This window comes from Wyeomyia smithii, chromosome 2, assembly GCF_029784165.1.
Source record: "Wyeomyia smithii strain HCP4-BCI-WySm-NY-G18 chromosome 2, ASM2978416v1, whole genome shotgun sequence".
Lineage (NCBI taxonomy): Eukaryota > Metazoa > Arthropoda > Insecta > Diptera > Culicidae > Wyeomyia > Wyeomyia smithii.
Genome location: NC_073695.1, coordinates 23,829,275 through 23,847,972, shown reverse-complemented (window position 1 = coordinate 23,847,972; position 18,698 = coordinate 23,829,275). Strand labels below are relative to the sequence as shown.

The window sequence follows — 18,698 nt, the reverse complement described above, 5'->3', positions numbered from 1 at the left end:
AATGTTAGGTTCGATTCCTAACCAAATCCAGATAATTTTCGGGTTGGAAACGTTTTGGATGAGCCTTGGATCAATGATGTTATTGGAAAATCGTTTTTTTTTAATTTTAAAAATATTGGTATTCTTTTGAAGGGTTACTATGTCTGTATTAATAACCAGTCCGTTATTTGTTTGCCTACTGGTTACATTGTATGTCTTTAAATAATATCTTTCTTAGATAAATCGACCAGCTCAAACCGATGTAGGGGTATGAGGTGGGACCATCATCATCATCATCATCATCATCATCATCATCAACCCCCGTGGACAGCACACGGCTGTTGAAGCTTACCAGTCCAAACGATGGCGGTAGAGTTTGAATTTGCAGTCAACATCATGGCGCTCAGCAGGTTGGTCGCGTCCCGTGGTTTGCTTAGGAGGACTGGCTTCTCAGCCTCCTCCTTCTCCTCCGGTGGTGTACAGTTTCGTGTTCTCAGCATCTTCGGCGAGGGTCACAGTGAAAGTATCCCCATCAGTGCCAGTTTGGTGAAGACACAGCAGCCACCGGTTCGGTGGATCAGTGCCAGTTCCCGGGCGGGCGAGAAGCTTGCCACTGCCAAGACGGTCCAGAAGCATGACTGGAACCGAGCCGTCAGTGAGGCCGAGCAGATCGTTGGCTATCCGACGTCGTTTCTGAATCTTCGGTTTCTGCTGAGCGACGAAATCGCGAATGTTGCGCTTCATCTACGAAAACTGATTGGCAGCAATCATCCGTTGCTGAAATCGGCTAAGTGAGTGTACATTTTAATGGGTTTGGATCAATAGCGCTGCAAGGATCTAGCGTGGATGCATTTGGTATTTAATATTAGTGTTTATAGCATTATATCGGTAAACAGAAAGCTTGCCTCAGTGAGGCTAAAGTGGACAACCACTTGTCGCCGAATGAATTGAGTGTGAAATTTATTGTGCTAGTTTATGGTGGTGTTTAATGACATATTCAAGTTAAATATTAATTGAGAGGTTCCGATCAAAGTTAGAATTCAACCTGCTGTTTCAATTTGAATTTTATAAGCTTTCAATTTTCCAAGATGATTCCTAAAAAGATCGGATTGGATTTTTACAAAAGCATACAACAAGTACTGTGCCTAATTGGAATAGAATCAGAGTTTTTTCATCGATTATCGATTACAGCCCAGGACATTACAACAGCTTAAATTTATTAAATTGTTAAATTTCAACGTTACATTAATACTGGAACACGATAGAGGTGAAATAATCGCAATTTAATAGTTGTGCTGCTAATGAATGGCATTTCCACCGGCAATTCGAAGAACACAGCTGAACTTGTTGCGTTTATTTTTCCGGCTAACCAAAGTTAAACATTTGGACTGATGCGGTGTGCCATCAGTTAACTTTCCATTCGAAGCCCGGAGGGTTTATTGCTAAATTTACGCTGATATGTTTTGAACGAGGAGTGTTAACGCGTTTCATTGTTTTGTTTTTCACGTGGTGGAAGCTTAGCGGTTGGCTGGTGCGTTAGTACACTGTTCAGTGTATAAGATCATCTAAGCTAGCTTTTCATTGAAAAAATGTGTTGAAAACAAAACCATAATAAATAGTAAATAAATAAAACCATAATAAATAGTACTTTTATAACAGTTCACTTCGGAGTTCAGTTTCCCGGTAAAAAATATTCTTCACTCCAAAAATAACTTAATAATCCCTGAACTGTGAATAATGATGAAGCTGCACGAAATGCGACGATAAAATTTTACATAGTGCCTAGTGGTTCAGTTTGGTAGTGGCTCGGTTTTGATAGAGATTTCATGAATCCCTTATTATACTCGAAACAATTTTCTATAAAGAGTTCTTAGGTAGTCTTCAATCAAGTCTTCAATTCAATAAGTTTTTGAAAATCAAATCAAAAACAATGTATTTTCTGCATTTTGAACTAGAAATGCTCTTGAATATGATCAAATGTTCAATCCTGTATAATCTTATATAATTTTATTTAAACTTTACGATATTATTAGATATCGAGAACCAAAAACAAACAATTACAGTGCAAACAAAATTTGACATTATAAATGCTAGGGACTGCTGTTAGGCAGAGCAAATTTGGGCAGTTTAATTCATGAAATCTTATTGCAATAATTTCACCTCGTTCAGTATAAAAAATAGCGACATGACGAAATATATCGTCAAAGTTTGAATCCTTCATGTAAATCATGTAAATCACTGTATGTAGTCCACCCTGATTGACGAAATAAATGAAAAGATTTTAAGACTTGGACGTATTAAAATTTTACAGTATTATGTTATTTATAGTAAACGTGGCTAAATACTGTTAAGTTTTATTCCATGAAGACTCGTTTCAAAATTTACAAAAAAATTAAAGTTATAAACACTCTATCGATTTTGAAAAAAATGTTACCAGTTTCATTACAGCAGCGACTTGATGGAAGACTACAGTGATGAAAAGAGTTGCATGCTGTTCATAGCTTAACACCTGAGAACGATTTTTTCTGAGTTCTGGCAATTTAGTGAAATTTCTTTGAAACAACCTAGTATTAATTAATTAACTAATGGTTTTTTAACAAACCGTAGATTTTGAGAAAAACAAGAAACAATAAAATCTAATATTCAACTCATATATCGTGAACATGGATATGCTATGCGTGCGTCATCCGTGCTTACTCTGCGGAATGACTACCACACTATTTGCAACGAAAATTAGAATACATGTAGACGACACAGAGCAAAGAAAGGCAAACAAACAATGTCAATGTCCCAATGGCTCCACGCTCCATGCAACAGTGCTGTTCTTATTCGTTGCGTGCCGATCCGAAGACGAGCATCAGGCACCAAGTGGATGTTGAATAGAAAGCGAAAGCTACATTTTGGCTCTGACCACAGTGCTGTTTCTGAGTGTGCTTTACCAAATTTTCCGTAGCCTGTACCAGCATGATCTCCTTCAAGACATTAGTTTTAATAACATTCTCACAGCAGATCAATGTCTGCTAAATCATTACAAACTTTTCAGAATCTACGAGACATCAAAATTTATCAAATTCCATATTGATTATGAAATATTTTTTTAGTTTCTATGTACCTAGAACGGTAAATTCGCGAACAGAAGAGAACTCGTTAGAGTTTTTCTGGCCAGCAATTATAACAGGGACTTGAAGTTCGAAATTTCAAATGACCTGACTATACTGAGGTTAGATCTCAAGACCACTCATTGGCCAAAGTGGACTCTCCAATCTGCCCCGGTACTATTATAGTGTCATGAAATTGATGACATGCATATTCATACGAATACGAAGGGCATAATCTTGAAGTGAATATTTAAAATAGGAATGGGCGAGCTTTTCAAGACTGTAGAAGGAAAATTACAATTGGTATCTACTTACCTTACCAGTCCGTTTCTGGCCGAAGTTTCCCTTGTTGTTTGGAGAAGTCAGCTCCATTCAATTCGGTCTTTTGCTGCAACTCACCAGCTCCGTCGTCCGTAAAGGCCCAGCAGGTCATCATCCGCTCGACCGAGCCACCGTTCTTGCTACGCCTCTCGTTCCAATCAGGTCATTGTTAAGAATTATTTCCACCAGGCTGTCATCCGACATCACATGCCCAGCCCACCGAAGCCTCACGATTTTCGCCGTTTAGACGATGAGTGGTTTTCTAAATTGACATATATAAAGAAGTAATAAGAAATATTTATTTTATTATTAGAATACGAATGACTAGAAAAAGAATAAAACATGAATCCATACAATGAAAATAGTGACTGTTTTAGACCAGACTGTTTGTGTAACAACCACCATTTTTCTTCGGAGAAGGTAAAACCATCAGTTACAACAGAAGTTGACCTCTTCCATACTTTTTTTTAATTATTTGAGAAACAAATTGTACAGCAAACCAAGCTTAGACTCAACGGACTTCGGAAATTTCTCAGCCAAAACAGCCTGAGTAAATATACTTTAATCTAAGAAGTAAAGCTTAAAAACGTCGAATTTAGCATACACTGTATTCAAGCATTGTAGCTCAGAAACCTGTGGTGTCATAGAAAAACTATTCAAAAATAGTTTATGTAGCATCTGAAAGAAACTGAAAATCTTAGAATTCTGAAAATTTGATTCTGGCTCAAAAAAACTTGATAAATCTGGGAATTTTCCAGCAACCAGTTTGAAAAAATTTGCCCTAAGGATCTTATTTTACTTCTTATGAGTTTGGCTTTTTTGTATACATTTGGTGCTGAGCATTTCAAAATTACAATAAGCATTTTGTAAAAATATTGTAACTTCATTTTATCCTTCCAGCTGACACATCTGTTCAACTGAAGAATCAAAAACAAGACAAAATCTCTTTATTTCAAGTACATATTGGCATCTAGCGGTGGAGAGGACGCATTTTACATTTAAAATTTCCCTACACTTATACCATTCATACCTGCTCGTGGTGCAGAATTATTTCCGTCTCTCTTGTCCTCAAACAAAACCAAAAAGCAAAAAGACTGTGCGACACGCTCTTTCGTCGAGAGAATTCTCTGTTCTCTCCGGTACTGGTATTGCGAGAGTGCCTTTTCATGATAATCGTACAGTACCACCCGCATACGTGCAAGGTTTTTCTGTACATATTTTTTTAATGAATCTCATTGTTGCCTGAGTTGAAAACCAAATATCTTGACTAACGACAATCGTTTTTTACATAGTACCTGATGTCGCAAGCACTGCTGTGTAAAGCGCGTCTGATATGCATTACTCGCAATATAAGGTCTAATAAACGGCACGAGAAAAAAAATATTGCCGTTAGTCGAGAAATTCTCCAACGAAAATATTTAAATAATTCAACTAACTGGTTAAAATGGTTTCAACAGTCGCGGGGTGTACGATCCAAGATAATTTGTTAATTTGCAATGTTTGAATGGTTGAGAGATTTTAAGTTTAATTTTTCCTTTTCATGTTGATTGTGAATGGTTACTGAATTTCCGCTTAAAAATCTCTTGAAAGCGGTCTTGTTTTAACGTGATTTTTATAGATTCAAGATCACCTTTTAGTCTGGTCATCGAAGCGATGCACTGTAAAATCAATGTAGGATAGAACAGCGAAACACGAATGCGAAAGCGTGGGCTAGGATTTACAGTAGAGTTTGGTTCGAAGTTGCATGTCTGTTCTGTTCTGGTCTTTAGGTACGATGCTGGCCTAATAAGCCAGTAAGTTCGAGTCCCGGCTCGGGAGAGACTGTTAGTGCCAGTAAGATCGTAGCGCTACCCGATCAGAAGAGTATAACTTAAAAATTACAAAATTCTATCAGCGAGAGATAGGGTAATCGCTCCATTATTCATCTCAACAGCCAGGTGCACCTATATTCATCTTATTTCTCTCATTTGTTCAATTTACCGTCAAGTTTCTACAAATTTTTTGAAGGTAATCTATTTGCTTCTCGATTTTGTCAAGTGGTTGAAAGTTTTACGCTGAAAATCTGGTAAAATTTGACGATAAATTGATCAAAAAGGCGTGATGAGATGAATATAGGTACTGAGATGAATATAGGAGCGGTTACATATACACACCTACATATAACATATTTTGATACGATTTTGCATTTTCCCATTTTTTTTATAACAAAAGGGAATCTGAATGAGTTATAATGACAAATCCTGTAATGAAGTTATTCTGAAACAAGTCTAACTTTTTTTTTCTCTATCAAAGGCTGTTGATTCTAACAATGGTTGTTATTGTACTGTTCTATATGCTATCTTATTTTGTTAGAAAGCTGATCCGTTCGTAACAAAGTTTGATATGGATTCGATACTAGTAGAATAATTTTTCTTATAATTTCTGTTATTTTAACACCTAACGGGATCAAATTGAGAACACAACCTGAAAGGTTTTTCTCATAACAAACTAACAACTTCTGTTACATTTTTGTTCTGTCTTTCTGATCGGGTAGCCCCTCGATTGTCCTGTACACTCAACAGTTGGCTACGAAGTCTGTGTATTATAAAACAGAGGTAATCGCAGCACCCCAAGGCTTTGCAACTTCATTTTGAAAAAAAAGGTCCTATAAATCATACAGTTGGACCATACGTTAATTATAACTTTGTCCTATCTTTCTGGCAGAGCTCGAATGCTGTTACGATAAAAGTGTTAGTCCTTGAGGCAACTCAGTTTTTTTTTTTAAACTTTATATGAGCAAATCACTTTTTAAATCTTCATATGAGCAAAATCAGTCAGACTCTGTGCCATTGAACAGAATAAGTTATTGAACGTTTCTATGTAAGTTTCAACGAACTAGGCAGCAAGCGACCAAGCATTGTCATGCAGAAGAATTATTTTTTGTGCCTCTGTGTGTATTCTGACCTTTTTGTGCAGTGCTCGGCCTAATCGCATAAATGAAAGTCGATATGGTCCCTCGGTGATGGTTTCATCAGCTCATAATAAACATAACTGACCTGGTTCCACCAAATACAAAGCATAACCTTCGCTGTGTGTATAGTCGGCTGAGCTGACGACGTAGAAGCAGTCCCCATGCCTTTCTTCGGGTAATTTATCCAAGTAATTAATCCATTTTCATCGCCAGTCCCATTGCAATGACGAAAATTCTTTCTTTTTCGCCGTAGGAGTAGTTGTTCAGAGGCAGAAAAATGACGCTGAGCGGCTCTTGTCTTCAAATCCTAAGGAACTCAAGTTCCTCATTTTTAAATCATTCTCGAAGCATGCAATTACTTGGAAACAGTTTGGTCGGTAACTCCTTATACCGAAGTAGGCTGTTTCTGTGTGTCCTTCAATTCAGCGTCTTAGAAGGTTTCTGGCATTCCTACACGCGGACAGTCAGTAACATGGAAATTACCGTCTTTAAAGCGACGAAATCAATCACGGATCGGGGTTTTACTCAGAGCAGTGTTTTCGTAAACTAACTCTCGATGCACTTCAGCCGCCGTTTTATTTGAATGGCATGTAACACTTCCCGCAAATGACGATTATTTAGCACAAAACCAGACATTTTCAAACAACCAAAAGTACCTGTATGACGCCATAAAATAACTAGCGCCCTTTCTACCATTTGTCTCAGCAATTGGTTTGTTTAGCTATATTAGTTTTTTATATCGTCTGAAAGACCTGCATTTTCTAAGCAAAACGTGATTTAAAAAAAAAATCTATCGTTGTCCTACAATTTTTAAACCACGAATTAAAACGGCTCGACATCTACTCGAAATCGCTACAATGACAGTTCGTTTATATACCAACTGTCATTGTAGCAATTTGGAGCAATTTTTATTCTTCATTTAAAATTCGAAGGACAATCAGTTAAAACTTTAAAAAATCACGTTTTGCTCAGAAAATTACACTCTTTTGGCTGATATATAAAAATCAGAAATCCGTGAATAGCTAAACAACCCAATTGATTTTTAACAGCTGCTTGATTTGAATCTTGTTTTCAAACTGATCCTTGAATGAACGACGCAACGGTTGATTTCAACAGCTCGTACGTTGCACGGTAAGCGGTATCGCTAATGATAGCAGGAATATTTTTCAATATTCTCTCGCACTCATTTCTCTACTGCAATGCGTCTCGTATTGGTAGTGAGTGCGCCAAACCACGATTTTCCTAATACCGTTTTGTGACATAATAGTAATTGATTCGGATTACTCCCTCTCTCTCATCCTGCCTTTCTCTTCAATATTACAAAACTCACATTTTTAATTTCATAACTTTTATTTGTTTTAATTTTTTTTTTCCAAATCATGACTAATTCGTGAAATGGGTTTATGTAATAAGGGTAATGATAATACCAAATATTTTTAAAGTCAGAACGGTTTGTTTGATTAGTGTGACGTCTTTGACAAACTGATAGTTAATAATTTTGTCTTTCCGAATAAAATATACACCATGGAAAAACAAATCAACAAAAAAGTTACATTTGATTATCTCGATAAACAAAATTTTGTTCTGTCGAAAAAAATACAAAAGATTAGCTAAACATTGATGGTTGTATCATCATGGAAAAATGAGAAATGAAAAAATTAAAAAAATTGAAAAAGAGAAAAAAATTTAAGTCAGAACGGTTTGTTCAGCTGGCATAATGTCCTTGGCAAAGTTGTTGATAGAAATTTTGGCGTTTCAGACAAATATACACCGTAAAAAAATTATAAAAAAACACATAAATCTAATTGTAAATTTAATATCTCTAAAAACTTATATTTTAAAAATCTGAATTTTAAATTTAGCAGAATTTTTTTTTTCGTTTCTCATTTCTTCTTGATCAACAATTAATGTTTAGGTAATCTTAAAGCTAAAAAAAATTGTTGAGATAATCAGGTTCAAATATCTTTCGATTTTTTTGTTAAAAAAGCTTTTTTTTGTGGTGTAATTTTGTTGGAAAGATACAGTTATTTACAGCTTCGCCCAAGACGTCATACCGATCAAACACACTGTTCTGGTTCTAACCTATTTGTAATCATCTATTTTTACATAAATTGTAATCATCGATCTTTTCACATAAGCCCTTTTCACAAAGTCGTGATTCAAAAAAATTACCAATAGCACAAAAAACATCTTAATCCCTTAGCAACATCTGTGCAAAGTTTATAATAAAATTGGAATATTTTTTCAGGAATTGCTCATAGATTAAACTTGAAGGTAATTTTTGAAAAAGTTAAATGTATTTAAAGCATTGTCGTTCAGAAGTTTTTTGTTGTAAAGAAAAACTATTCAAGAACAGGTCGTGTAGTACCCGAAACAATAAGGAAAACCAGGAATTTGCAGGAAACTTGATTTTAGCTAAAAAACTGGATGTGTCTGGGAATTTTCCAATAGCTAGTTCAAAAAGCATTTCGCCTTAAGGATCTAATTTCACTTTTTCTTCAATTTCAAAGTCGGGGTTTTCTGGTATACATTTTGCATAGAGCATTTAAGAGTTTCAACGAGTATTTTTCAATAACAATGCCAGTTACAAGTTTGTTTCATCTTTCTGCACGGAAAAGTTTAAACCCTAATCAACCAATGTGTCCTTTCAAACCGCCCATAAATTGCTCTGACTTCGCACAAAGATTCTGTAATATGCATAACGCAACAGTTATACATTTAATACATTGACAGAGATCGAAATCAGAATATGTATCATACACACAAAAATCGTGTTGTTTTGGTAAACTTCGGTTTTGGGCGTTCAAAAAACCGCTGGTTACTTTCGCGAGCTGGTGCGTATCAACGGAGCGAGCCTTATTACAACCGAAGCCTTGCTGCAGTAGAATAATTTTTTTTGTGCCTCTGCTCGTATTCTAACCTTTACTGTGCATAATATTGACCTGGCTCCATCAAATACCTACAACAACAATATCGCACGCTTAGCCTTGGGGCTAATAGCGGTCTCGAACTAGATTAGTTGGAAGAATTCGTTATATTCGAGGGCTGAGTCGAGAAAATTTCCAGCTCGGAAAGATTCTCGACTCGATCGGAAATCGAACCCGATATCACAACCGTGTGGGAGGGCTAGCCGGCCGACATCGCTAACCACAGAGCCACGGGGACTACGCCAAATCAAATACCGATGACCCCTATAACTTTCTTTTTTTGTCGCTGGACCTGTTGATCACGCCAATGGCTTGGCGGGTACCTTCTAATACCAAAGCAAGCTGCCCCTGCGTTTGACATGGATACTCAGCTAGCAATTCCTTCGATTAAGCGTCTTCGAAGGCCTTACTTTACGCGGAGAAAGGTTGACACCGAAATTACCGTCTTCAAGGCGACAGGACCAACAGGCAAGTTGTTTCGCTTAGAGCAGTATTTTCGTAAGCTTTTTTATTTTGACTTTCGATGCACTTGCAGTTGTTGTTATTATTATTTTTTTTTTTTGAACGAAATGAGAAAAGTTACACTTAGCACAAATTACGATTTTTGACTCAAAAACAGACAACAACTGCTGGCGTCATCTATTGACAAATGGTGAGAACTTAGTTGCGCACCTAAAGTACCTAAAGTACCGGAAAACAGTTAACCTTCAGGAAGAATCAACAATTTTAGTTTTTAAGTTAACTGAACATTCTGAGAAATGATGTGCAGGGAACTAATGATGCGTGACAAAAATTTTTTTAACAAAAAAACTTGAACAACCTCCAACTTTTGATTTACCTACTTATAGTATGAGTGTAATTTTTCGCTGATTTTTTATGTGAAAAGTTGAAGTTAGAGAACAATTTCAAACCACATAGGACAACGATTTTAATAGACCATTTTTGGAAAGAACCCATGTAAAAAAGGTAGGTATCGATTATTACAATTTTTTTAAAGCCAGAACAGTTCGTTTGATCGGTGGGACGTCTTCGACAAAGCTGTAGATAATAATTACACAGTGCAACAAAAATTGACTTTTTTTCTGCCTTGGTTTCTATGTATAATTTTTTTGTGTATTTTGATGCAAAACCAAATTTCCCAGAGTTTGAACATATTTCAACGAAACAACATTTTGAATTTTTGAGAAATCGAAAATTTTCGATGTTTTCTCGACATCATTTTGTTTTAAGACCAAAAATTAAAATTCTAAGAGTTTGTCCACATATTAGCATCTTCTTAAAAGCAAAGCAAAGCCTCGTTGCTACATTCCGATTCGGAACTTGACCTTCTGTCACAGAACAGATATGCAACTTCGAACAAAACTCTGCAGCAAATCGGTGCCCAAGCTTTCGCATTCATTTTTTGCAATTCCATCCCACATTGATTTAACAGTGCATCGTTCGAACAGTTCGCTCCAATAGTTTGAACATGCACCGAAAAATTATTCTTTTTTGCTCCAGTGACCAGGCAAAAAGGTGATCTTGAATAGTTGAATCAATCAAAATCAAGTTAAGACAGGACCGCATTCAAGAGATCTTTAAAGCGGAAATTCAGTAACAATCCACAATCAACGTCAACGTGTTTCTCGTACCGTTTTTATACTTAACATTGCAAGTAATGCATATCAGACGAGCTATACACAGCACTGCTTACGACATTAGGTAGAATGTAAAAAAAATGATTGTCGTTAGTCAAGATATTCAGTTTTCAACTTGGGCAACAATGAAATTCATAAGAAATATATCTACATAAAAACCGTTGCACGTATGCGGGTGGTACTGTACGATTATCATGAAAAGGCACCCTCGCTATACCAGTACCGGTGAGAACAAAGGATTCTCTCGGCGAAAAAGCAGCGAGAGCTCATACAGTCCTTTTATTGAATGAATGGAATATAAGCGAAATAAAATTTCGAGTGTAAAATGCATTCTCTCCACCGCTAGATGTCGATACTTAAAATAAGGAGATTTTGTCTCATTTTTGGTTCTTCAGTTGAACAGATGTGCTTCTGTTTATTTATACACAGACTTCGCAGCCGACTATTTAGTGTACAGGATAATTGCGGGGCTAGTGCTACGATCCTACTGACACTAACAGTCTCTCCCGAGACGAGACTCGAACCTACAACGACTGGCTTGTTAGGCTAGCATCGTACCTCGAGACCATCTGGGAGATTAGCATCTTCTTACCCATCTTAAAAAAACAGATCTTAAATCGGACAAAAACTGAGTTCAAAAACGGAAGACGGTTTTGGCATGGTTTTAGTATGTTTCACAAAACAAAAAAAAAATATCGAGTATGTCTGAGCATTATTGCTAATGCCTTGATATCTAAAAGTGATAGTTGAATTTTGTCCTATATTGAGTAAAAAAGTCTCAGGAATCGATTGGTGGGTGTCTGATCCACATAAAATGTCAGCAACATATCAATTTTGCCCCAATTCCCATATTTGGGGCGAAACCGACATGTTGCTGACATTTTACGTAGATCAGACACCTACCAATCGATTTCTTAGACTTTTTTACTCAATATAAGGTATAATTTGACTACCACTTTTAGATACTAGCGCATTACCATCAATGCTAGGACATACTCGATATTATTTTGTTTCGTGAAATATACTAAGGCCATGCCAAAACCGTTTTCGTAGAATCACCGTTTTGAACTCAGTTTTTGTCCGATTTTAGATCTGCTTTTCTGTTATTGTTTTGGGTAAGACGATGCTAATATGTGGACAAACTCTTAGAATTTCGATGTTTGGTCTTAGAACAAAATGGTGTCAAAATAACATCGAAAATTTCCTATTTCTCGAAAATTCAAAATGGTGCCATTGTTGCCCCTTGAGTTAAAATATGTTCAAACTAGGGGAAATTTATTTTTGCATCAAACTTCATCAAAAAATCATATATAGAAGCCAAGGCAAAAAAAATGTTGCACTGTGTTATCAATCAATGTTTTAAGCAGTGTTGTTTGTCTCGCTCGTAAGCAGCATACAACACCTCATGTGAGGTTCTCGGTGTCGCCGCTTTCACACAGTATAGAATTCTCCATTCAAGCTATTTCTCGTTCTTTCCTGCTTTCTTTCTTACTCCCGAGATCATATGCACACACTTTCACACTCTTCTCGTGTGTACTCGTGTATACCTACTCCCCAACTCGCGAGAATGAACAGCCGAAGACAATTCTCGCGTAATTTTCCAAGGGGACCTAAGTAACAATGACAGATTCTCTCCTCTCTCACTTTGTTTCGTTAATTACGTCGTCATTATATATATTTTCTATGCTTTCTTCCCCTTAATCGAGAGTTAGTGATACTGTCTTGCTTATTTGCATTGAGTGTTATGAAATATGAAAAAAAAACATTATTACTGATCAAAGAGAAAGTAAACAAAGAGAGACTCTCAATGCTAGATAGGTCGCTTTGAAAATTTACGCGAGAATTGTTTCAAGATGCTTTGCGATGGTTGCAGAGGGACAAAAAATGATAGGGTATTGGACTACTTCGGCAACGGTTCGCTTCGGCTGGTTTTCATTAGACTGCTGTGAAAAAAACTTACCGAAGCAGTCCGATACGTTGCCCCCAGGCCTTAGACGCGCCTATGCTTTTGCACTGGGTTGTATGTGACTTTTTTGTGGCTCCATTTCCATTTCGAACCCACTGTGGTTCCAATATTTTGCTTGTTATTTTTCGGTCATAGAAAAATGGCGTCTTTTCATAGGCCTGGTTGCCCCACTGTCGGCTGTCGGTGCATGTCGGGAAGAAAGCATACCGTTTCGAGCACAGTTTCTCAAGCACTCTTCCAAGTCAAGCAATTTTGGTCGAGTACTCCTACTCACTAGCAGGAACTCGCGTACTATTTTACAGTAGCTGAGAAGCAATACGGAAGAGTTTGTTTGTGTCGGTGCGTGCTTGCTGCCACTCAGGGGAATGCAAAAGACTTGAGAAGCGTAGCATATGTCTCGTTCTCAAGCAGAAAAGAGAAAAAAGGTTTTGCTTCTCGCTCGATTTGCAACGCTGGTTTTAGGTAGTTCCAAATTTGAAGGGTTTGTTTCAAAATTATCTTCAAATCTAAAAAGATCATTCCACCAGAGCACAAAGCGGTTGATATGGGAAGTATGGGTAGTATTACCCACTCAGAAAATATGCCTGTGGATACTTACCCACACGGAATTAACGGACAATACCAAAAAAATGTATTATTTTCTATGTTCGAAATATTGCCACGCAAGAAATTAACACTATATATTTTGTATTTTGCACCAACCTGAATAACTTTTATTTTCGACATTTTTTTATTGTTGATTACGGTTCCAACAAAAATCGATCCTTCATTTTTTACTTTCTAAAGTTTTGTCTCCTTGAAAAAATTTCCTGTCAAAATTTGAGCTCGGGAAGTAGAGCCTCAACGCGGTCTAAGTTTTAGTTTTTTGACCGTCTTTTTCACAAAGAACCACTCATCTAGCATCAATCATAGTGAGCCATGCGTCAGCAGAAAAAAATTGACTCGAACTATAAATGTGATGGCGAAAACAGTGAAGTTACTCCGTTCAGAAGTGTGCGCGTTTAAAGAACGGGGCGGCAAAGGGACGCCGGATACGTTCGTTCCGGCATCTAGAACATCTTGGTACTACTTAACAACAATCAAAGCATCGAAAAAAAGCCTGGTTCCGGACGGCCGACGACCCTGAGCGACATCAAATTCCAAAGGATGCTGAAGAAGAAGACCGGACAAAAGTGGCTAAATAGCTGCGTGCGCCAAACAGTGAAATAGTACCTGGCGTTCGCATCCACTGGCCCCGGAGCTACAGTTAATGTCGCAACGGCAGCGACTGAATAAGATGGTTAAGTCGATTTTCCCAGCGAATCACAATGTGATGGTGGTGATGGATGTCGAGACCTATCTCACCCTGGATGGCAACGACTGGTAGGGCACTTCGTATATTGCTTCACCCACGAAGGAGGTCAGCTCCGAGGTGAAGTTCATTTCACACTCGTTTGCAACTTCCCCAAGAAGATGCTGCTGTGGCTGATGTGGTACCCACGTTGGCGATCTCGTCCAACGTCCTCCAGCTGAAAAAAGCCATTTTTCAATGTAAATCTCACTACAGAACAAAATTCGAAAATTAATTTTTTTCTCATACATTCCATTGGCACTCTATTGTTGATGCGCTGTTGATTTTTTGAAAACAAATTTTCAGCTATCAGTAGGTCGCCCTCCTCTATGGCTACGCCTCTGTCACCCCGAACCATTTTACTCCTCACTACCCACTCGGGATAATAGTGTGACGCCGGCCCTACCAGAGCAATAGAGTTTTGTAAACCTAATACATAAATATACCTAAAACGTGAATATTATAATTTTCATCTTCAAGTTACAATAACAATTTTTGTGTTTATTGTGTTTCGATAAATTGATCCTTCCAAGAAGATTTATTTTGCACCTCGATCCCCTTAAGACTTAATTGACGCATTTCTCTTCGGTTGTGGCGATAAACGGAATCCAACGAAATGTAATATATATGATAATTTTTGAAACATTATGCCAACAGATTTGTTTATTATGAAATGAAAAAAATAATACATCAGAATCAAAGCTGGTTTATTCAAATAACTGAATATTTGAATTTTAATTATTTTATATTTCAATGATCATAAAAATCCGTCTTCTGCGTCTCTAGTACACACTACAGCATCGAACGTTCCTGTTTTTTTTATATCCTACACATTGTATAATACCTCTTCCACTACTTACATAGTTTATCAACGATTAGACACGTTATAGTGGTCATAATTTAGCCTGTCCGATTTGGTCAGCTCTTACGAACGAATTGCATGCAGCATGTTTTGTCAGATTGCTTTTTTATGCCACAAAATTCCCATCAAAATTCGGGGCCAAGACAAATCGGCGTCGTAACGTAACACTGAGGGGACAGAGTGGACAACATTATTCAATATCTTTACTAACTTTAGGTTGTGTTTTGAATAGCCAAGTTTACAAATTGCATTGTTTACTGAAGAGAAAATTACATTATTTTGGTTCCGCTGCTGAAGTTAGACAATGTTCAGCTTTCCGGCCAGTCTCGCCAGCAGCAAATTTGGTTTGATAACTACCAAACAGATCCGTGACCGACAAAAAGTAGCGAGCGTTTCGTCTTTCACTACTACCCACAGTGCTGCAATGGACCTGTGCTAATGACTATACGCGTTATTGAAGCACAGCGTTGTGTGTGCGTTGTTTGAAAGTGTCCAAACGGTGATTGAGAAAAAAAACTACTGACCTCAAGGAGATCCTCCTCATGAACACCGAAATGCTCAATGGAATAATAAGTAGTGTTGTGTTGTGAATAAAGTTCGTTACAGCTTCGAATAAGCAGCGTATGCTTCCGCATAGTTGACACAATTGAGACCCAGTTGGATTGAAATCAATTCACTTAACAGAATAATTGACTGTTCGACAAGGCGATTTTATTCATTTCTAACAAAAAAAAGTCGATGAAACCTATTCTCTTCCTTTGTTGGTTCTAATGTGATTTTTTTTCTACACGAAGCTTGAATGCGTGCAAGACTTCAAATTATATAGGGCTGCTGCAGTTGGCATATCAAGTAAAGACTATGCAGTATGCCTTTTACTTTCAATTAATCGTATTCTAGGAACCTGTTTGGCATATATTGGCAAACTGTTCTTCGACGCGTAAACCGTAGGCGACGAAACTTGTTTTGCGTGAATAGGCAAATCAATTCGCAACCAACATCTGAATAGCGAAACAGCATGTTGCTTTGACTAAACGGTAGAATATTCTCTGCTAAATGATAAACAAGTTTTGCTATTCAGGTGAAGGCGAGACAAATATATCTTATCCGTTTACTACAATGTTTTGCTAAAAAACTAATCATAGAAATAATTCACTTCTACTGATCATCGCGACATGAACTTCCAACTCCTTTTCCAGATCCCTCATCTACAATGACAAAAGTCAGCAGGCTTGGGGACTGATTATTCTGTTGATTTCCAAAGCGGCCGGACACACGGCATCGGTGCCAGAAACAGACCATGACCTTAGCGTAGGGGTGTTGCACTCTCAGCGCGCCCTGGCGGAGGTTACGGAAATGATTCGCAGCTCTCAGCTAATTCATCAGGGCATTATCAACCTGCAGTCGATGGATAACGCCGGAAACGATCTGAGTGGAGACAGTGACATGATTTTCGGGAATAAAATTGCTCTGCTGGGGGGCGATTACCTGTTGGCTCATGCCAGTAAACAAATTGCCAGTTTGAGGTTGAGTCTAGAACAGTGCGTAAACCTTGAATCTTGATATTAAACTGTTTTTGTTTTTCTTCAGGAATCAAGATTTAAACATGTTAATGACATCTGCCTATCGAGATCTGGCTGAGTCGGCCTTCATTGGGGAGAGTGACGATCAGAATAACCCGCTGCCCTCAAAACCACAAACACCTCCCGGAACGATTACCCCGGAATGTACGTTGGATGAGTTAGATTTTGGGGATGTGCAAAACAACCAGGAACCAATGAAAATAGATGGAATTATAGGACACCCTGAGAAGGAATGGTCACTCAGGCATGTTTTGGGAGGTGGCAGTCTGCTGGGAAAAAGTTGCCACGGAGCGCTGATGCTGGCCGGACATCCCGAAGAACTACAAAAACAAGGATATCTGTTTGGTAAGCATATGTCTTTGGCGTGGCAAGCATCCATTGAGATGCAACCGTTTCTAATGAATCAGCTTCCGTTAGGTGAGTAAACGTTTTACACTAACAATCCATTGAGAGTTATAAAAATTTGTTCCGCCGTAGGAGCACAATTCAGTCTGGTATCCGCCCCGGTTCTGTTCCACTTGGAGTATGATCCAAGCATTTACGCAATCATCGAAAAGGGGCGCAACTCGGTGGAGGATGTTGACTACAATGCGCTGCACAAAGAAGTTTGCCGAGGACCGGGACTAGAGCGAACCAGAAACCTCCAGAAGAAGCATAGCCTGGCCGCTATGAACGTTCTGGATCGATTTCCTTCAACCGATGCCCAAACGGCACTGCAAAACATCATCCTTGCGATGCAGCAGTTGTAAATATTAGTGAGTAAACAGTATAGGTCGACAGGTGAGGAAACTAAAACCAGTAATTTATGATAATTTTGAATCCATAAACACATAGTATAGTTTACTTTACCCACTGTTTGTTTCCGTTAAAAAAATATTGTACAGGGTCGTAATTCCATACTCGAAATCGACTAAAACAAAAAATATCTCCACTATATTGGCCAAACTTGCAAACAAATATCCGGATGTATTTGCCAAATATGGCATCTACAGTAATACTTGTTATGTTTTTTTGCTTATCCAACATCCTGGTACGAAACAAGAGATAACGCGTGAAGAAGAGAACAAGTGTGAGAAGATTTTATATCAATACTATAATGTACATTAAGTAGGAATAGAAAATATCTAAACACTATCTGTATATTACTGTAAATTAGATTATTATTTTATTTCTCCAGAATTCTCATTCTACCTCCGTTGCCTCAAAATTCTAATAATACTGAGCTGTAGTTTGTCTTTCGCTTACCTTTGGTTTTTTGTCCGCTTTGTATTGATTGCTTTGTTATGTTTTCATAGTTTTATCACCCTGTATTCGATCTAAATTATTACGATTGCCTCTTCATATTTTCTGTGCTTGGTTTTGTTTGATCTTTCTTTGTTGTACACGATTAACGTTTTTTCCGTTCTGTCTCATCGCATTTGATCGTTTTATTGATTTTCATTATGTTTAAATTCTTGTTTTCGCTGAAATTTCTAACTTACGATTTAAGCACGTTTAAACATTTTCTATCTACAATTTGCTGTATTGTTCCTTTGTTTGCTTTTTTATCTACTTGTTTTTCTCAGGACGCTTAGTGTTATTATTTATACATCAGTGTATCAGATAAATCGCTAGTCTATCCATGAATATTTGTTTTTTTTTTTTTCCTTTTTAATACAGTTTTATCGCTTTTATTTGGTCTATTCACATATTTTATCATTTTTTTGCTTTATTTCATGCTCGAATCTTTGATTACTACCTATAGTTTTTACAGTTGAACTCCTTTAAATTTGTCTATAAATACACTCCGCTATTTTAATCTTGTTTTCTACTTTGCTAAATATTACTACCGCTCTCTTGTTTTTTTTTCTAATTTTTTCCTCTTGATTGCTTCTCGTTGTTATATTAGTTTGTTGAGTTTATTTGTTCTATGTGTTTTCTGTTTTTTCTGCGTTTTTTTATTCGATATTTATTTTCTCTAATTTTTTAAATATTTTAGTTTCATTTTTGGTTCATTCTATTACTATTAGTGTAATGTTGATTTGAGTTGAGGGCTCTCTTTTAATATG

The 18,698-nt window shown here is 37.3% G+C and overlaps 1 protein-coding gene across 1 annotated transcript; it reads left to right on the top strand.

The window, feature by feature from the left end:
• Window positions 1-342: 342 nt before the first annotated feature.
• On the top strand, window positions 343-18,181 carry LOC129719526 (all trans-polyprenyl-diphosphate synthase PDSS2-like). The gene is made up of 4 exons (XM_055670920.1): window positions 343-770; window positions 16,267-16,593; window positions 16,658-17,067; window positions 17,128-18,181. Exons 1-4 carry the CDS (start codon window positions 343-345, stop codon window positions 17,397-17,399), a joined length of 1,437 nt encoding a protein of 478 aa, XP_055526895.1. The 3' UTR covers window positions 17,400-18,181.
• The last annotated feature ends 517 nt before the right edge of the window (window positions 18,182-18,698 follow it).

What these genes read in the sequence shown, in the direction of transcription:
- LOC129719526 (XM_055670920.1), top strand. Translation starts at nt 343, where the DNA reads ATGGCGGTAGAGTTTGAATTTGCAGTCAACATCATGGCGCTCAGCAGG. An exon ending in CCGTTGCTGAAATCGGCTAA is followed by an intron (nt 771 to 16,266) that starts GTGAGTGTACAT and finishes CTCCTTTTCCAG; the next exon opens with ATCCCTCATCTACAATGACA. An exon ending in AAACAAATTGCCAGTTTGAG is followed by an intron (nt 16,594 to 16,657) that starts GTTGAGTCTAGA and finishes GTTTTTCTTCAG; the next exon opens with GAATCAAGATTTAAACATGT.